The sequence below is a fragment of the Coffea arabica genome, chromosome 10e (genome assembly GCF_036785885.1).
Source record: "Coffea arabica cultivar ET-39 chromosome 10e, Coffea Arabica ET-39 HiFi, whole genome shotgun sequence".
Taxonomy (NCBI): Eukaryota; Viridiplantae; Streptophyta; class Magnoliopsida; order Gentianales; family Rubiaceae; genus Coffea; species Coffea arabica.
The window spans coordinates 13601338-13619008 of record NC_092328.1 but is presented as its reverse complement, the minus strand read 5'-3'; the positions used below and the strand labels follow the sequence as shown (position 1 = coordinate 13619008).

At 33.5% G+C, this 17671-nt stretch overlaps 1 protein-coding gene across 1 annotated transcript; it reads right to left on the bottom strand.

Annotated features, from left to right (window-relative positions):
• Window positions 1–560: 560 nt before the first annotated feature.
• Window positions 561–2589, bottom strand: LOC140015027 (uncharacterized). Its single transcript, XM_072066836.1, has 2 exons — window positions 2229–2589; window positions 561–2078 (listed from the first exon to the last, which is right to left on the bottom strand). The coding sequence occupies exon 2, from the start codon at window positions 1230–1232 to the stop codon at window positions 837–839; it is 396 nt and encodes a 131-aa protein (XP_071922937.1). The 5' UTR covers window positions 1233–2078; window positions 2229–2589; the 3' UTR covers window positions 561–836.
• Between the last annotated feature and the right edge of the window lie 15082 nt (window positions 2590–17671).

Below are 17671 nucleotides of genomic sequence, written 5' to 3'. Positions count from 1 at the left end.
TTATTGTTACAAAGTTTCATTTTTTTAAATATACTTTCATGTGCCCGTGATTATAACATTTTACTATTTTTAAATTCCTCTATAGATTGTAATTTTTTTCAAAAATGTAATCTACTGTGCATAGCACGGGTATTTATACTAGTAAGCTAAACTTTAGCAGCTGAACAGACTTCCTCCAATAAAACAAGCAATGTCAGTCGAGCAGAAATAAGCTAAACTTCAACTTTGGAGCTACCACGTGGCAGCATGGGAAGAAGACGTCCTAAGTCCAAGAAAATAATGTACATAAAATGGGTTCTGGTGTACTATGTCTGCGGGTCCAAGAGGATGATGGAGATTTAAAAAATGCTATTTTGTGATGTCTTGGCATTCATCAGCTCAACTTCCACAACCCAAACATTCAAGATTAAAATTAAGGGCAAAATACGCTGAACCCCCCTATGATTTCACGAAAAGACACATTACCCCCTGTCATTTAGAAACATACACATAAATACCTTAAACTTCATAACTAAAGTGAAAATAGACCTATAACCGGCTGAGCGACCTACTGATGATGGGTATGCGAGGCTCTTTTGAAAAGATCTTGAGTTTCATTTCCAAACTACCCTCACCAATCTGGCAAATTATTAAGCTTACTATGCAACCCAACATAGAAGTAAATGGACCTCGCCTAATCCATTGTTTCCACAAAGAAAAGAAATAATCAGCGAATAAGAAAAGAACAAAAAGCAAGTTGCAAGTTCATTTGCAGATATTTCATCTTCATCTTCAACCACAAAGGCATAAACCAAGTCCTTTCTGGAATCAAATAATAAAACAACCTTCAACAAAAATCAATCCCGCTTTTGCCGTTTTGGATCTGACTGCTTAGCAGCCGGAGGGTCTTCCTGCCGACGAGAGGAGGATGCACGATTCCCATTCTCTTCACCCTGTGTCGATGACCCTTGTGTGTTCCTCTCTTCGGTAGTTTGTCCACTTGAAGACGAGTCATTGGAACCAGATCCTCCTCCGTTTTCATATATAATGGGCATAATCTGCCGCAATACGTTGGACAGAAAGGTTCCCTCGTCACTTGCTCCTGCTTCTACTGCATCAGGACGATTTCCATTTTCAGCAGCTCCAACATGCCTGGTAACACCATCTGCATCTGTAACCTGGCAATTACCACTGTCATCCTGTAGATGATCACCAGCAAACACTCCCCTCAACAACTGTTCAAGTCGACTCATAAACTGGGAAGGATATCCTGGACCCTCCGCTGCTTCACCAACTGAACTACTGTCACCATCTACGCCAACCACATGAACGTTTTCATGCTGAAGTGCTGAATTAGGGATGGATTGGCTTCCCTGGTCAACAGGATGGGTATGAGGTTGATCAGATGCTAGATCACCTCTAGCACCTAGAAATGTCGAACAAGCTTCACAATCAGATTTCTTCACCAATCTGACCTTCCCTTCTTCGCGACCGAATGCAATCACGCCGTTTTCAACTCAGATTCACGATATTTCAGCAACAATTTAGTATGGGTAAAATATACGGAACCCCCTTATGGTTTCGCGAAAAGACACCTTACCCCTCTATCGTTTAGAAACCTACATATAAACACCCTAAACTTCATAACTAAAGTGGAAATTGACTTTTTAACTGGCTGAGTTACCGGTTGTAGGTCGAATACCTTTGTCTCTCCAAAAGAAGAAGAAGAAAAAAAAAGAAAAAATTGTTACAAAAGCATTTTAATGCTTTTTACTTCCATCTGTAACTCCTAAAAGAAAGAGAATGCCCATCAGAAGCTATCGAAACTCTTGAGATGGTCGGTGCTCTGGCCAATGGAAATGAAATCTTTAGCTTGCTTCCGCCGCTTTAAGAAGACCAGAGGAAAGATCTTTCCTTTACCCAGGCCTTAAGGCAGAGGACATTCTTTGGTTGGTTGGTGAAGTGCCCTTAAGAGGAAGACCGAAGGCCGAAGCTTAAGATTGAATTCAATTCCCACTTGTAACTCATAAACGAAAGAGAATTTCATCCAAGGGGTGAGGAGTGAAAAGCTATTGAATCAGCTGCTCTTGCCGGGTATGCTGTGCGTTAAGAAGCGAATTAGGCAAAGACAGGGAAAGGCAATTCGAATTGGAAAGCTTTAGATTCCGGCGTTATCCTTTTCTTTCTTTTAGGTTACATCCAGTAATAATAAAAGACACTCAAGATGAGAAGAGGAAGAAGAAGCTTACCCGTGTGTTGAACTCGGGGTTGGAACTCAATCGAATGAAAAGGATCGGTCAACTGGCAATTGGAATGCCTTGCTCTTCTCTAAAAGTACTTCCCCTTCCTTACTTGTTTCATTTTGTTACCGCCCCTTAGATTCCTCGAGCTTGTAAACATGACTCTTTCCATAAAGCATTTCTCGTCTGTCGCCCAGTTTGATTGAGGGTGGGACCTGATCAAAAGCAACCGATACTAAAATATAGGAGTAGAATGTGACGGTGATGACAGATCGATCACTTTGCCGCGGAAAGAACGCAGTCATGATTCTTGAATCATAAAAGAGAAGATCAAAAAATATTTGTGTTATTTAGGAGGAGAATAGGGGAGGGAGGATTTTCTTTACAAAGGATTCTCGCATATCCATCGTCATTAAGTCGCACGTCCGGTTACAGGTCAATTTCCACTTTAGTTATGAAGTTTAAGGTATTTAGGTGGAGGTTTCTAAACGATAGGGGGTAAGGTGTCTTTTCGCGAAACCACAAGGGGGTTCCTTGTATTTTACCCATTTAGTATACAAATCCCTTGTTTTAGGGTTTTTTCTCCTTACACAGGATGAACGAGAGAGAGTCAGTTCTTGATTCTCTCTCCCTCTCTATTATAAATGAGGGTATTTTGGGTATTCAACCTGCAGCCGGTTAAGAAGTCTATTTCCACTTTAGTTATGAAGTTTATGGTGTTTATGTGTATGTTTCTAAATGATAGGGGAGTAATGTGTCTTTTCACGAAATCATAGGGGGGGTTCCGTGTATTTTACCGTAAAATTAAACTTGTCTACTTTTCGTGTTTAGAATGCCTGTATAATTAAAACTTCTTTCCAGCATTACTAATTTTCACTAATATGCCTGTATAATATAGTTCAGTTATATGCTTCCATTTGATTGTACTTAGTTTCACTAATTTTCATTCTCACCAACATTACTAACTAAACATTATTATTTATTCTTCACAATTTAGAATGAATAGCTTACATATATTCATTCATTTATAGTTATTTAACTTTTTTGGAAATGTGGCCTAAAAATAATTGTCACAGTTTTTGTCAAATTGAAAACGTATAATATTTAAAAAGCAAACAACCTTTAAATAAATTTTTGATATCTTTACTTAGCTTTCAGCCATATTTCAATAAAATACTTTTCTTCCCATTGGCTACTTATTAAAATGAACTATTTTATCACATTCAGCAAAAAAATCCTTTTCATATTGCTTTATAAACTCTTCTCCTTTACGTAATGCTTTCTTCGACAACCAAATTTTCCACATTTCTTGGCACCAATCAATACATCTCAATAGGCATTGGCTGTGCGTACCACACTGATATGAACATAACTACAAAAAATGTTAGTTAATTTCAATTTTTTCTTAGTACACTTCTTCCACCATCTACACATGCACATGATGAATATCTTTGATAACATCATCTTAATTACAAAGAGCCCAAATTATTTTTTGCCAATATATATTCTGCAAATCGACACCTTAACCACTAAATCTTTTTTTTTAACATTTTCCTTTATTGTTTTACTATTTTCAAAATCCAGTGTACCTGTTTTTTTGGGGTTTAGCAATGTCATGCTATATTGAAAAAAAAATTCTATTATCATTACAATTTAGAATGAACAGCTTACATATGTTCATTCATTTATAGATATTTAACTTTCTGAAAAATGTAATCTAAAAATAACTGTGACAGTTTTTGTCAAATTCAAAACGTTTAATATTTAAAAAGCAAACAAAACAACTTTTCATGATTTTTGTTTATTTAAGATTTTTCACTTTTAAATAAATTTTTGATAACTTTACTTAACTTTCAGACATATTTCAATAAAATACTTTTCTTTCCATTTACTACTTTTCAAAATGAACTATTTTATAACATTAAACAAAAAATTCCCTTTTCATGTTGTTTTATAAATTTTCCTTATTTCTTGACAGCAATCAATTAATCTCAATGGGCTTTGGCTGTACGTAGCACAGCCCACCCCTACTAGTATACACAAGTAGTAAAAGCAAACTAAAAGATAATTCACTTCTTTGATGTTAGGGATTTTTATTTTCATATTTGTATCTTAGGAATGTCTTGATTTTGACTTACTTCTTGTAAGTGAACTCTGCATATATAGATATATAGAAATTTTCATATATCGTGGACCAATGTTTATGAATAATGATGAATTCAAAAAAAATCTCAATTTTGGTGTTCTCTGGGATCTTGGTCCCTAATTAAGGTAGTCGCATTTCCAAAATGCAGTTACCAGGAAATATTGTTTTCCTTTCGATTTTTTTTTTGTGGTGCTAGAAGGATGGGAAACTTTCTTTTATTTATTTCCCCAGTCGCCATATGCAGCAACTATGCAAATGTTTTTTTTTTTTATATTTTCATATGACATTTGCCGCATTAGGCTTGAATGTAGTGAAACATTTTTTCTAATTCTCCAGTCTCTGCATCCGGCTTGGATGCGGTGATCCCTTATTTTTAATTTTCAAATTGAAAATTTTTTATGAGAGTCAAAATTTTTTCTAGTCAACTAGTAATTTACCAAGGATTAGGAGTAGGTTAAGGTCTAAAATACAAATCATGTTTTATAATTGTCCTTTTTTTCATCATAGCCATTGATTAATCATCGATGAGCAGCTTGTGACGAGGTTTAGGTTCCATTTTAACATAAAATTTAAATTTAAATTTAAATATGCTGGACTCATAACCTTTTTTCGAATATTTTTAGCTTTTACATGTAATTTGTTAGGCAATTATTTACAAGATGCTAATAATTAGCATCTAATGATAAATGTCTAATATAACTAAATGAAAAGTATTGTGATATTTTAAATCAGGCTATTTAAATATCAATGTATAAGAATTTGCATAATAAGAAAAAAAAACTATTGATGTTTGAATTTCACCCATCAATGCACATCCTACCCTTATCAGGCAAAGTGGTAGAGTAGTTACACTTCCAATGTACTTTTCGGCATGATAGATCTTATTGAAGTTGTATCCACTAGAACCTTCAAAGTAGTACTTGTACTCCCACAGGTATCTATTCCTATTCCTCATCAATCGAGGGTCCATTACAGGAGTTGGATCACAACTAAGGCAAGTATGAATTGAAGATATAGCGGAAGGAGCCTTATGGGCAATAGTATCTGTGCCCATCTGAAGAATAGGTGATAAGCCTATCGAGAAATCTAAAAAGTCGTAGATACGATCAAAATCACCACCAAACTCATTATTTGGATAGAATGCTGCATATGGCATATCAAAGGATGACCCTGCACCTGTTGTGTAGCCGAATATGGGTATGGGGTTAAGTGTCATAAGAAAATCACCTCCATAAGTTAGAACACATGAAGGTAAAGAAAGTTCCATGATAGGGAACTGGAGTGACAATAAGAGGGTCATTTGCGGCATTATATACCAAAGCCTAAGGTGGCGTTTGGTTTGTATTTTGGAATCGGATTCGGATTTGGGATCAACTATCCTGGATTTGGAATGGAGTCAGTCATTCCAATACATCTATTTGATTTAGTACCTGGAATGTATATCATTACTATAGTTGATATTTGGTTCATTAGCTTTTTTGAAATGGGATTTGAGAAATTTCCAATAATTAAATGTATTAGTAAATTTAGTATAACTAATTAATAATTTCTATTAGTAAACATGTATAATTATTAGTATAATTGATAATAAAATTATATTACATATACTAAATTATATAACGATTAATATTTCCTACACTGACGGTGTATACACTATCATCGTTGGATGATTGACAACTATACAAAATTTAAATTTAAAATTCAACTTTTGCACATATATCATGAATCCAACGATGATAGTATATACACCGTCAGTGTAGGAAAGATTTACTCATTATATAATACATATAACTAATAATATCATTATTATAAATTTGTAACTAATTAAATTAAATATTATATATACTATTACATATAATTATACTAATATTATAATACAAATATATATATAAATATTAATTATACTAATATGTTATATAATTATAATGTATATTATATATTAAATATAATTGTAAATATATTATAATTATAATTACAATTATATAATATATTATTATATACTAATTATATACACATATAATATATATTTATAAATAATATAAATATATTATTATATAATATTATATGTATAATTATAATATATATTATATTTAATTTTAATTTTAATTATATTTTAATTAAATAATTATAATATAATTATAATATAATAATATTTAATTCAATAATTATAATATATTTTTATATTATTTATTATTTATGTGTATATAATAATTATAAATATATTATATAATTATACTAATATTATAATAAAATATATAGTTATAATTAAATATTGTAATTATAATATTTAATATATAAAATTATATATTAATTTTTTAACAAGTGGCGAGATGGGCACCGTTTCTAAGCGAGGGGAACCCCACAGGGCAGCTGTCCCAATTGCCATCCCTAGTTTTTGATAAATTAGATAGGAATCAGACTTGATTTTGTCCAAAACCCTTTAAGTTACTAGGGAATTAGGGAATTTCAAATTTTTAGATATGATTCCAAAATCCCAATTCCGATAATAGCAATCAAAACAATAATTATGGGGTTTATTTTAATTCTCCATTCCAAAACCCTCTTAGCAAACGCCACCTAAGTATCCTGAATAACAGGAACGTCATCATCATGTATCAAGATGCTTCTTTCCAATGCCTACCTTTTTGGTTCCTTCCACGCACCTATCTAGGTAGATGCTCGATAAGCATCTCGAATGGGGCAGTATAAGAAGTAGATGGTCTGACTTCTTAACGCTTAAAGGGTCTAACTACCATTCGCACTCCCTAATTCAAGTACCGTAGTGTCTCGAAAATCTCCACCCGTATCAACGTAAGACCGAGATATTGAACAGTGCAAAGGATCGGTCGGGTTGAGGTACCTATTACACATCCATACTATCTGGGACACAGTATCAACTTATTGAAAGAAAAATTTGTATATTACAGTGATTTAGTTAAGGTAATTTTCAAATATAAAATATAGTGAAAATTAAATAAAAAAGTTGCAATAACTTCCAAATAGTCGAAGTATCCCTCATCCCCTCAATGGCCGTCATGCTGCGACTACTGTGATGCAGGAGATGTAATGTAGTAGACAATCCGATTATGGTACCATGTTATGTATTCATCCATAAGCCTATTTGAATCGCAACGATCATGGTTCGCCATATTGGCGGACACTGAGACATATCTGGCGAGTCATAATCGGAACGGGGCATGCCACTACGAGATTGATACCCGAATCAACTATTTACTAGTCTCGATATTGAATTGCCATGACTCGGTCGATATTGACCAAGTCATAACTGCGAAACGAGAAACCAACAAGAGTCAGGCGATTCTTGACAATTCAACTCGGAATCAAACACAAACAAAAAGTGAAAAGAAAGATTAGGGAAAGTGATCAAAAAAGTGAATGAAAACAACAAAAAGTTACTGCAACCAACTCAATTATTGCCATATGAATTCAAACCCTCATAATAAGTACCAACAAAAGGTTCAAAGTTATCAAACGTCCTTCCCCTCAAGCTTTATTCTTTTCTTTCTCAGCCACAAAGACAAGGGGAAGGGGAAGGGGAAGGGGAAGGGGAAAGGGAAGGGGAAGATAGGGTATAGAAAGTAGAGTACAATAGATAATCAAGCAGCGGAGAAACGTATCGACAATTTCATCACTAATTTGTCTTCAATCAAAGTATCAAGCAATGCATGGGGTTGTCTTGATTAAACTCATGCTTCTCGAAGTGAGTTTACTACATCGAAAATAGGAAAGAATAGAGAAATTATTGCTAAAATTATAGCTAGAGTTGGAAGTGATTGAGCGGGAGGTGGTCTGAAATTGTAGTGGGAATTGTCTCTGCCTTTTGTGAACATCATCGGAAACAAAGCAAGGAGGAGAAGAAAGAACAAAAGGAATGATCTTGAAATTGGAGTGAGAAGAACGAAGCTGAAATTGGAGTAGTAGGGCTTTTCTAGTGGAGCCAAAGACAAGAAAAAAAAAAAAGAAGAAAAAATTAAAAGGTCTTGAAGTCTAAGTTTGGCCCCAGTAACTAGGAGATTGGACTCCTAATTTTAAGTTCAATCATCAGGCCAAAAGGTTGCATTTTCTTTCAAATTATTTTCTCAATTTTAATGCTTTATTTTTGGATTTAGTATTTAGATGTGATATTTAGATATTCATGAATTTATGTGATGCATTTTGGCACTTTTATATATATTGTTAAGTAGATGATTAATTTGATTAAATTGATAATTGTATATTTAATTCATTTTTATAATATCAATAGTCTCTTATCTAAGTTTTAGTTTAGAAAATATATAGTCACTATTTAGATAACTTGTAATGATCAGAAATGTAATTTATTTATTTCATACATCTCAATTATGTTGGTTAAAACGATTTTACGCAAATTAATTAGAAAAAGGTAGAAAAAAAGAGTTTACTTACAAGTTCCACTAAGTTAAACAAAAATGAAGTCTGCAAATTGTGAAAGCATAATTATCTTGCATAATTAAATTTGATCATAAAAAAATTAATATATTGATATAATAAAAAAATAATTTTATTGTTATCTAAATAATACGTATTAGCATGTTTAACATCACATCTACAATTATTTAACTAATGTAGGGACTGTGAGAACCCAAAAATTTTGTGTAAATTTCATGCTTTTATTTTAATTTTTATATACTTTATTATTGATGAATTTAAGTGTTTAATTTTTTTTACTACTTGAGAAGTGAATAATAGAAGTTTGTAGTGCGAGAGCTCAAAAATTTATACCTAATTGCGTACATTACCATTAGAATTTTTGAATATGCAAGTTCATTTGATTATCGACTACTTGGAATGTTTAATTGATTGTTGTAGACTTAAGTGTATTAGATTACTTCAAATTTAAGTATGATTAACATTCATGGAAATTTAATACGAATTAGACAAGAAACTAGTAGGGTAATAGTGAGATGGAATGAAAGTGCAAGGTTTAAAATTTTATTTGTTCATGCATTTGACACTTGGCACGAGTTGGACATTTGTCCAACTATTAAACCAAGCTTACACCAATTCATTTGTCTCTTGACATGCAAAACAACTCTTAACCGAGAGAGAGAGAGAGAGAGAGAACATTCCTGGTTCCTTATTTCTCCAGCTTGCAACCGAGAGAGTGAGGGAGAGAGTTAAAATAATTTTCTCTTTTCACTTCACCACACGAGAGAGAGTTGAAAGTGAGGAAGATATTTCAATTTCTTGGTGTTCAAACTAGCTGCATTGAGGGGAGAAAGTAGAGAAAACTTGGTGCGATTTCCTTGAGGAGCCGAGAGAGAAGGAAGTAAGCTATCTGCATTTTCCAGCTGAGATTTGCACAGAAAAGGGAGGTAAAAATTGTAGTAATACCCGTCATTCTTCTAATATTCTTAATTACCATGTTGCATGTTGGTTTTTAGCTAAGAAAAGTGAGTTTTGTTGAAGAAAAATCTTATTTAAAGACTGATCACTTGCTAGAAAATTTCTATTTTGGCCGAGAGAAGGAGAGATAGTTATGCCGTTTGTCATTCAAAATTTTTGGAGGAATTTTTACTTGGACTTCATTTTATATGCCTATTCTCTTGTTTTATATGAGATATAGTATGTTTTACCTTTGAATCTAGAGAAAAGTTGGCAACTTGGATGAGAATTTTGAAAGAACTTACTGGAAAATTCTGATAGGCTGGTCGAGCAAGGAAGGTGGAATTTTTCCAATTTTCCTCCACAAATTTTGGCTGCAAAATATCATATGGTGGTTCAATATACTTTATAACATGTTATCTTAGCAAGCATGTTACATTTGAAGTTTAAAGAGGTGGATTTTATGGCTGAAATGTTGGTACATGCTCACTGCTTTGCTGGAATTTTTCCAAGCTCTTGACCAATTGCATAAAGCTGTAACTTTCAGCTTTTACCTTGAATTTTGAGTGAATTTTTGCTAAGATGTCATGTTTTATATCATGACAACTGTTTATATAGAATCTGGTATGTTTGTATGGTTGAAATAATAGTTGCTTGCTCATTAATTTTTGCTGAAAATTCGGTTAATGGGGCTGAATTGATTAAATTGCATGGTTGTTAGCTTCTCCGATGGAATGTAGCTGTGATTCTTGTTTTGAAACAAAGATTCTTGGAAAGTTTTGCTGGATTTTCGAAGCTACATGTTTTCATTTCAATGTTTATGTGATTGCATGTTGGATTTGGTTAATAACTTGGTAGATTGAATAAAAATCTTGGAAGATACGTGGCTGGAATTTCAGTTTTGAAACCCGAAAGACTGGTTGTGTTCTCCCAGACTTAACTACCAACTTGTGAACTGAAGTTTATGCCAATATTGGTTAAAATTATCCTATGGTACTCTGTTTTGCTCTGTATATTATGCCTACCTTGATTTGAGAAGAAATATCGAGTCTTTGGGAAGAAATTTGGAGTTAGTTGAGCTTACAAGACTGTTTGGACAATTTGGGATTGTTGAAGAGTTCAAGCTGTTTTCTGGAAATTTTAGGGGATTTTAATCAAACTTTGAACTAAGAACAATCTATTAAGTATAATGGTAAAATCCAGGTTGGATTGAAGGAGATTTGAACAAAGAAATGGTGAACTTTGGACTGAAAACATGAAGCATGTCCTGCAAAAAATATGTTTTGAACAATCCTAATTTAGTACTTAGATTCTAGGTTTTAATTTTGAATTACTAAGGTGGGAATGAACCAAAACTGATCAAACCTCTTTAGGTTACCTTATAAAAGTTTTACTTGTAAAATTCATCCAAAATCTAGAATGAAATCAAGCAAATTCATAAGATTTCTAAACTGCTAAATTCTAGAAAACTTACTAACTTTGAATCTTGATTTTTAAAATGATATTTAGAACCTAAATTCCAACTTTTATTGCCATATAACCACCTTACCTTACTTTACTTTGATAAAATAAGGAATTTTAGGGCTTAAAAGATTAAAGTTGCCTAGACTTGAAACTTTGATGTACGAGAATAAGATAAGTACTAAGATCACCTTAAAACTCCCTATATATATACACATTTAAACATCCTAGATTATATATACACATATATATGCTTTAGTCCAAATAATCATATGAGCCTTAACTTCACCATTTGGGGAAAATAATAAGTAGACTAATAAGTTTATAAATATCTAATAAGTTTATAAATATCCAAGCACCAAGATGTGAACTCAAAATACTTTGGGTGAGTGTTTCCATATTGATGTGTTTAAATTGCCTACGTGTTTCCGTATGTGTGTGTTAATTGTTTGTGTTTCTTAAGTGATGTTATATGATGAATTGTTTACTACAAAAATATTACTAGTGATTCATTATAAAGTGTATTGTGAAGTTTTCAATTGTCCCTCGTCTTCTAAACTAAGAGTGTACTTTATCACACCTAACTTAGTTTGAGTTTGAAGGTTGATAATTGACAAAGTATTATTGTAAGTGTGCATGACTGTAAGTTGTGTGTGTACTTTACCACACCGGCTGAATCGGGCCCCAAAACCCTCTGTTCAACGGACTATTCGAGCCAGAAAAGGGTTTGGTCGGATAGGATGGTAGCTTTAGGTAAGTGTTTCGGTATGTTCGAATATTACCACGGAGTAGCAGATTACTAATATGGCTATCTAAGTGAGGGAAGTGTTTATTGTTTTGGAGGATATAAGGAGGAGCTCGGCGGAGTGTGTAATATATTGAAGTGGCTCTACACTACAAGAAATTTGGTCATTAGTGACAACATTTCTCAGTGATGAAAAAAAGTCGTCACAGAATGGGGTCCTTTAACCACAATACGGCAAGTTGTCACAATTGAGTCAAGGAAGCCAACACATCAGTGACGACCTTGCATTGTTGTCACAATTCGATTCCCGCCAAGAGTCACGAAGAGAGCGGGAACTGCAATAGTGACAACTTTCTAAAAGTCGTCAGTATTAATAGCACTTTCTTTGACAACTTTGCTCTTGTTGTCACTGATAACATTATATAGCCGTTAGTGACAACCTAGTCTTATCACTGTTTGATTTAAAATATTTATTGCTTTTTGCAACTATTATTCCTAATTTTTTGTAATCATTATGTGTTCTGTAATGATTTTTAACTGTTGTATACTTATGAGCCTCCTTATTAGTTTAATTTTCTTGTATATGTAATAACTTCATTAGAATAAAAAATAATTAAAAAATAAAAAAATCATTAGTGTAAATAAACTTGTGACTACTTAACTTAGAATGATTATTAGTTAATTTGATATGAATATAAATAAGAGTTTTCAAATTGAACTGGTTATCGAAGTGGATAAATCCTAAACTCCTTAGTTAATTAACTAATACACTTTATGTATTAGTTGAATTGTGCATTTTTTTTTCTTATTTGAAGATAATGGATTAATAGTGAAGTTTTATAAATAGTAGTTATAATTGATATAAAGTTTTAGCACCTATAAGAACTAGTTAAATTTTATTAAAATGCTTTTCCATTTATATGAATTTAAAAAATTTTGCCACTCATACTAGAATTTTTAATCATACTAAAATTTTTAAAATTGTGACACAAAAATAATGAATAAAAATGAAATCTATATTTCAAATACAATTATAAAAGACAAAATTGCACCAATTTTTCTTGTGTAAAAAGGGGGGAATTATGATGTCCAAATCTAGTTAAAATTCAAGACAAAAACAAAGTGGCACAATTTTAAAATTCAAGGAAAAAAAAGAGGCGCAAATTTGTCCAAGTCTCTTGTACTATGTAGATGCAAAACAATAACTTTTCTAAGTGTTGAACTCTCTCTCAGACTCTCACAAATCACCTCACTTTTACTCAGCCCGTCAGCCCACACTCACCTCTACATCCACGGCTTCACCCCCACTTCCACTTCCATTTTCACCTCCACCTCCACCTCTACCACACTCTCGATCTCTTCGACAATTGAAGACCAGTGAAGTACCGTGGCTCTTGGGCATTGAAGACCAAGTAATTCTCCAAGTCTCTGCGGGCCGATGTTGAGTCAGATCTTAGTGGCTTAGTGAAAAAACGAGACCTGCAGCGCCCAGCATCTTCCTCCGATAGGAGAATGAGTCTAAAGGATGACTCTTCCCGAGTCATCGCCGGCAGGAGACTTTGTTGAGCCCTGATCAGTACACGCTTTTATTTAAGTCAATGTCCTGGGAACAGAAGACCTGTGAATGTCACTGAACGGAAAGTCTTAGGGCAGTAATCAGGGAATCAACAAACCCAAGAACCAAATCGGCTAAGCTAAGGCCTAAGGCCAATTGCCTTCCCTGGACTGATTGGCTTCGGTCAAAAGACGATTTTGTTGAATGAGATTCGGACTCTTTATCCAAAGGTTAGTTCTTTCCCTCTCTTCTTTGTCTCTAAGATAGTTTGCAAATATTTTGGCCCTACGCTTGTTTTTTTTTATTTTCTGAAAATTTCTACCTGCATTCTTGTTGAACCTGCATTGAGGGTGTAATTTTATGGTTATTTATATGATTAAACTTTTCATCCCCTGAAATTTTATTGCCCTAAATCTTAACTTAGGGAAAAAATTAGGGAAAATTTTTTGCCTAGTTATCGTGAATCCCCTAGATTAATTGTATCCTTGACTTTTTGGCCCACTTGGGAAGGACTTGCTGCTTCTCAACGATTTTTTGTACAAAATCAGCTACGGCTGGACTTGGTAGGGGGAGAATGAGTGAAACTGATTCAGAAGCCTTCCAAGCAGCAGTCTTTTCAAGGATTGGTGATCTGGTCAAATTAGACAGGTAATTTTGTGCAAACTCTGATGGTAATTTCTCAGTTACACTCTCACCCAGAGAGCCTTTTTCTTTATTTGAATACACTTGTTGAAGTTCACACAACTGGAAATCTCAAATTTTCTTGCTTAAGAAAATATGGTAGTTTACATTTTTCGAGTGGAAGGATGGCAAAGCATTAGTCAGATAGAATTAAGACGTTCCTTGAAGAATTGAATGATTTCCCAAAATTGCTCCGCAGTAAGCCAATTCAGCTGATAGATGAAGTGACAGAACACTATCTTGAGGTGAGTATATCTTCAACTGTGGATGAAGTTCTTGAAAGGAGGGATGTATTATTAATCATGCGCGTGGCAAGCTGCTGTCATATATGCTCAATGGACTTGTATGTTTATTGTTGTGCCGGTGAACAAGCAAGCTCTGGTTTATCATGTTAACAACTTATAATTTATTTTTCTCCCTTTAAAAGTTTATGGCTTAGTTAATCTTGTGTATCTATGGTTTAGTTAGAGTTGTCACTATGTCATTTTGTCAAGCTATAGAGTAGAGATCTGTTTACGCCTCTGTCAGGAATATGGAATTGTAGATGCAGCTTCCTTCTTGCTGGAAAGGGTTGGTGATGTTGGAAGTGCTCTTATGCTCATTCTTTCTGGCCTCAATGAAAAATTTATTGTGCTTGAAGCTTCTATTATCAGTTTAGTTTTTCAGTCATTATTCTAAAAACTAGAACAATTAAAAGGGCTGAGTTAGGCAGTTGGTATGGTTTTTAGTTAGGTTGTGGGCTGAAATGAAACCAGACCATGACTCCGTTTGTTGAATGGTCTGGGGTAATATTGGTACAGGTCATAAGTAAAACAACCATACATAGAGGCATGCACCTGTTTCTATATCAACTCCTTAACTCTCTCTCTCTCTCTCTCTCTCTCTCTCTCTCTCTCTCTCTCTCTCTCTCTCACACACAGACACTAGAGTATATTGTCCATCACAGTCTTTTTGGAGTTTCTGTAGCATATTTTGTATTTACTGGGAAGGGGCAGCTTTATATATTCATGGTCCTCATATCAGAAATGACTACCCCATAAATCAACATGAGATGGCATCTTGATATTTCTGGATTGAAGAGGTCCAATGCCTACCTAATTAACGGTCTCTTTATTTTTTTTGGTTGGCTGATGGCAAGGATTTTGTTGTTTGTTTACATGTTTCACCATGTTTACATTCATTATAGTCAGGTCATCCAGATGCATTCAGTTGGTTATTTTCTAGTATTTGTTGTTCCTTGCGCTCTTTCTATCATGAATTTGATGTGGTTTGGTAAAATTATTAAGGGGCTCATAAAAATGTTAGCAAAGAAGCAGTGAGGAACAGTAATGCTCTGATTTCTTCTATTACCACAGTCAAATTTTTCCCTTGCGTTCCTACTTGTACAAAACTATAGGAGAATGCCCACAGAAAATAGGGAAAGATTAGTTCAACTTTTGTATGTGATCTGTGCAATTCAACTTTGGTTACTTAAGTATGGTGAAGTAGTTTATACATATGTTATGCCATTGTGGATGGGTAATTCCTGGGCTTTTTGGTTCAAATTATCATTTATGTTCTTACCTTAATTATCTTTATTTCTCCATGCAATTCAGTTTTGGTTACTTAAGTATGGCAAAGTAGTTTATACTTAGGAGTAGTTTGTGATTTGAAGTGTAATTTGAAATGGTTTTCAGAGTATTCTACCTTTGGGCATAAAATAAGATATGGTGAAGAGGACAGGGTGCTTGTTTTTCTTTCTTGAAAAATAAATGTTCCTGATAAATCAATAGCCTATCTGATGCCACTGGCTATGAGGTAATTTTTTTTCTCAACAAACATATTATTTTTCATAGTTATGTTCAGCTTATTATTTACTTGAATTGATGACGAGTATTTACTTTGTTAGATCTGAAGCAATACTGAATTCTTGAAGCTAGGAGGAAGTGTTAAAGATAGAGTGGCAATGAAGATTATCGAATAGGTGACTTAATTGTTTTCTTTAATTTGCTGCTTTTAAAGTTCTCTTATTTGACTTTGAAAGTTTTGAACTTTGGATCTTTCATTATAGAAATTTGTGCTCTCTAAGCTTAGCATATGTTGTTCTGAAATATTTAAGTGATTTGAGTTTTTGTACGATATGATGGTGTTATTGAGGTAATGTGTTTGAGCACAAGCTAGGATAGTGATGAGTTCTGACCTTGGATGGTAGCTATTAAGTCTTGCAATTTACAATATTTACTGCTTTAACAAGCATTTACATGGCAATGCCAATGCTTTTCAGTAGCTTTTAGTTGTTTTTGTGATTGGAGTAATTTGGGTATATGGATTTTGATAATGTTAATATTGTTTATGCAGTACCACTCCATGTATTCATCCTCTAGTGGTTTGGAGAAATGGGTTGTAAAGATTGAGCAACCCATAGACATCTTTCTCACGATACCCATTGCATCAGTTTCTCTTATATAAATGAGGTACACATTGCCTCAGTTTCTCCTATATGAATGGATAGCTCGACACCTTGTATCGTGATTGATATTACTTTGGTTATCATACTTGACACGTTGTATCCTCTGCTATTCATTACTTTGGATTGTTTTGGTTTAGTTCAGTTTAGTTTATTTGAATGTTTAGCTAAGCAAGCGAATCAAAGTTGCTTTTCCTTTAGTGTTTGTGCTTGTAGTCTTATCAATTGGTTATATTGTTCATAGCAGTACTTATAGCAGTACTTGTTGCATTATCAACTTGTTATATTATTCCTTTGAAGCTGAAGTTTAATAGCAGTACTTATTTCTTGAGCTGATTTTGTGCAATAGTTTGGGGCTGATTTTGATGTACAGCTTTAATTATTGAGGTTCTTATTGGATTGCATATTTTAGCTAAACAACCTAAGTATTGTTACTTCTCCTTCAGTGTTTTAATCCTCCCCTTATCTACTTGTTTTACTACTTTGTTACAGATAAATGCTATTTAAACAAAATTTTGGGAGCTATCTATAGCAATGACTGAAGGACGTTGAAGACAAAGTCAATTTCTCATGCAAGGGTCCGCTTGGATGTTCTTTGGTTTCTTAAAATTAATTCCTTTTGTAAACGTACCTTATGAATATGTGATATTTGGGCACAATGTTACTTTTATAGACCTTTGTTGGGTAATGTGCACCTCATTATGACATTTGAGTACTTAATATGCTATATTGGCATGTAGCCTAATGCAACAACTACTTTTGATTATCGATTGTTTAGATTACTTCTTTCAATTTATTTTAGATAAATAATTTACCATGCTAAATTGTGAGTTTATTGAAATGGAGCTGACAATGTTAAAGATCACTAATGACAAAAAAGAGCTGTTGCATAACAAGAATCAAAAACTCTTTGTGACAACAAAGCTTGTCACTAACTCCAAACTTCAATTGTGACAACAAATATTGTCAATAAGTAGATCATATAAGTGACAACTTCTAACACTTTTCAGTGACAACCTTGATCAATACATCTCTGACAACATACTAAATCGTC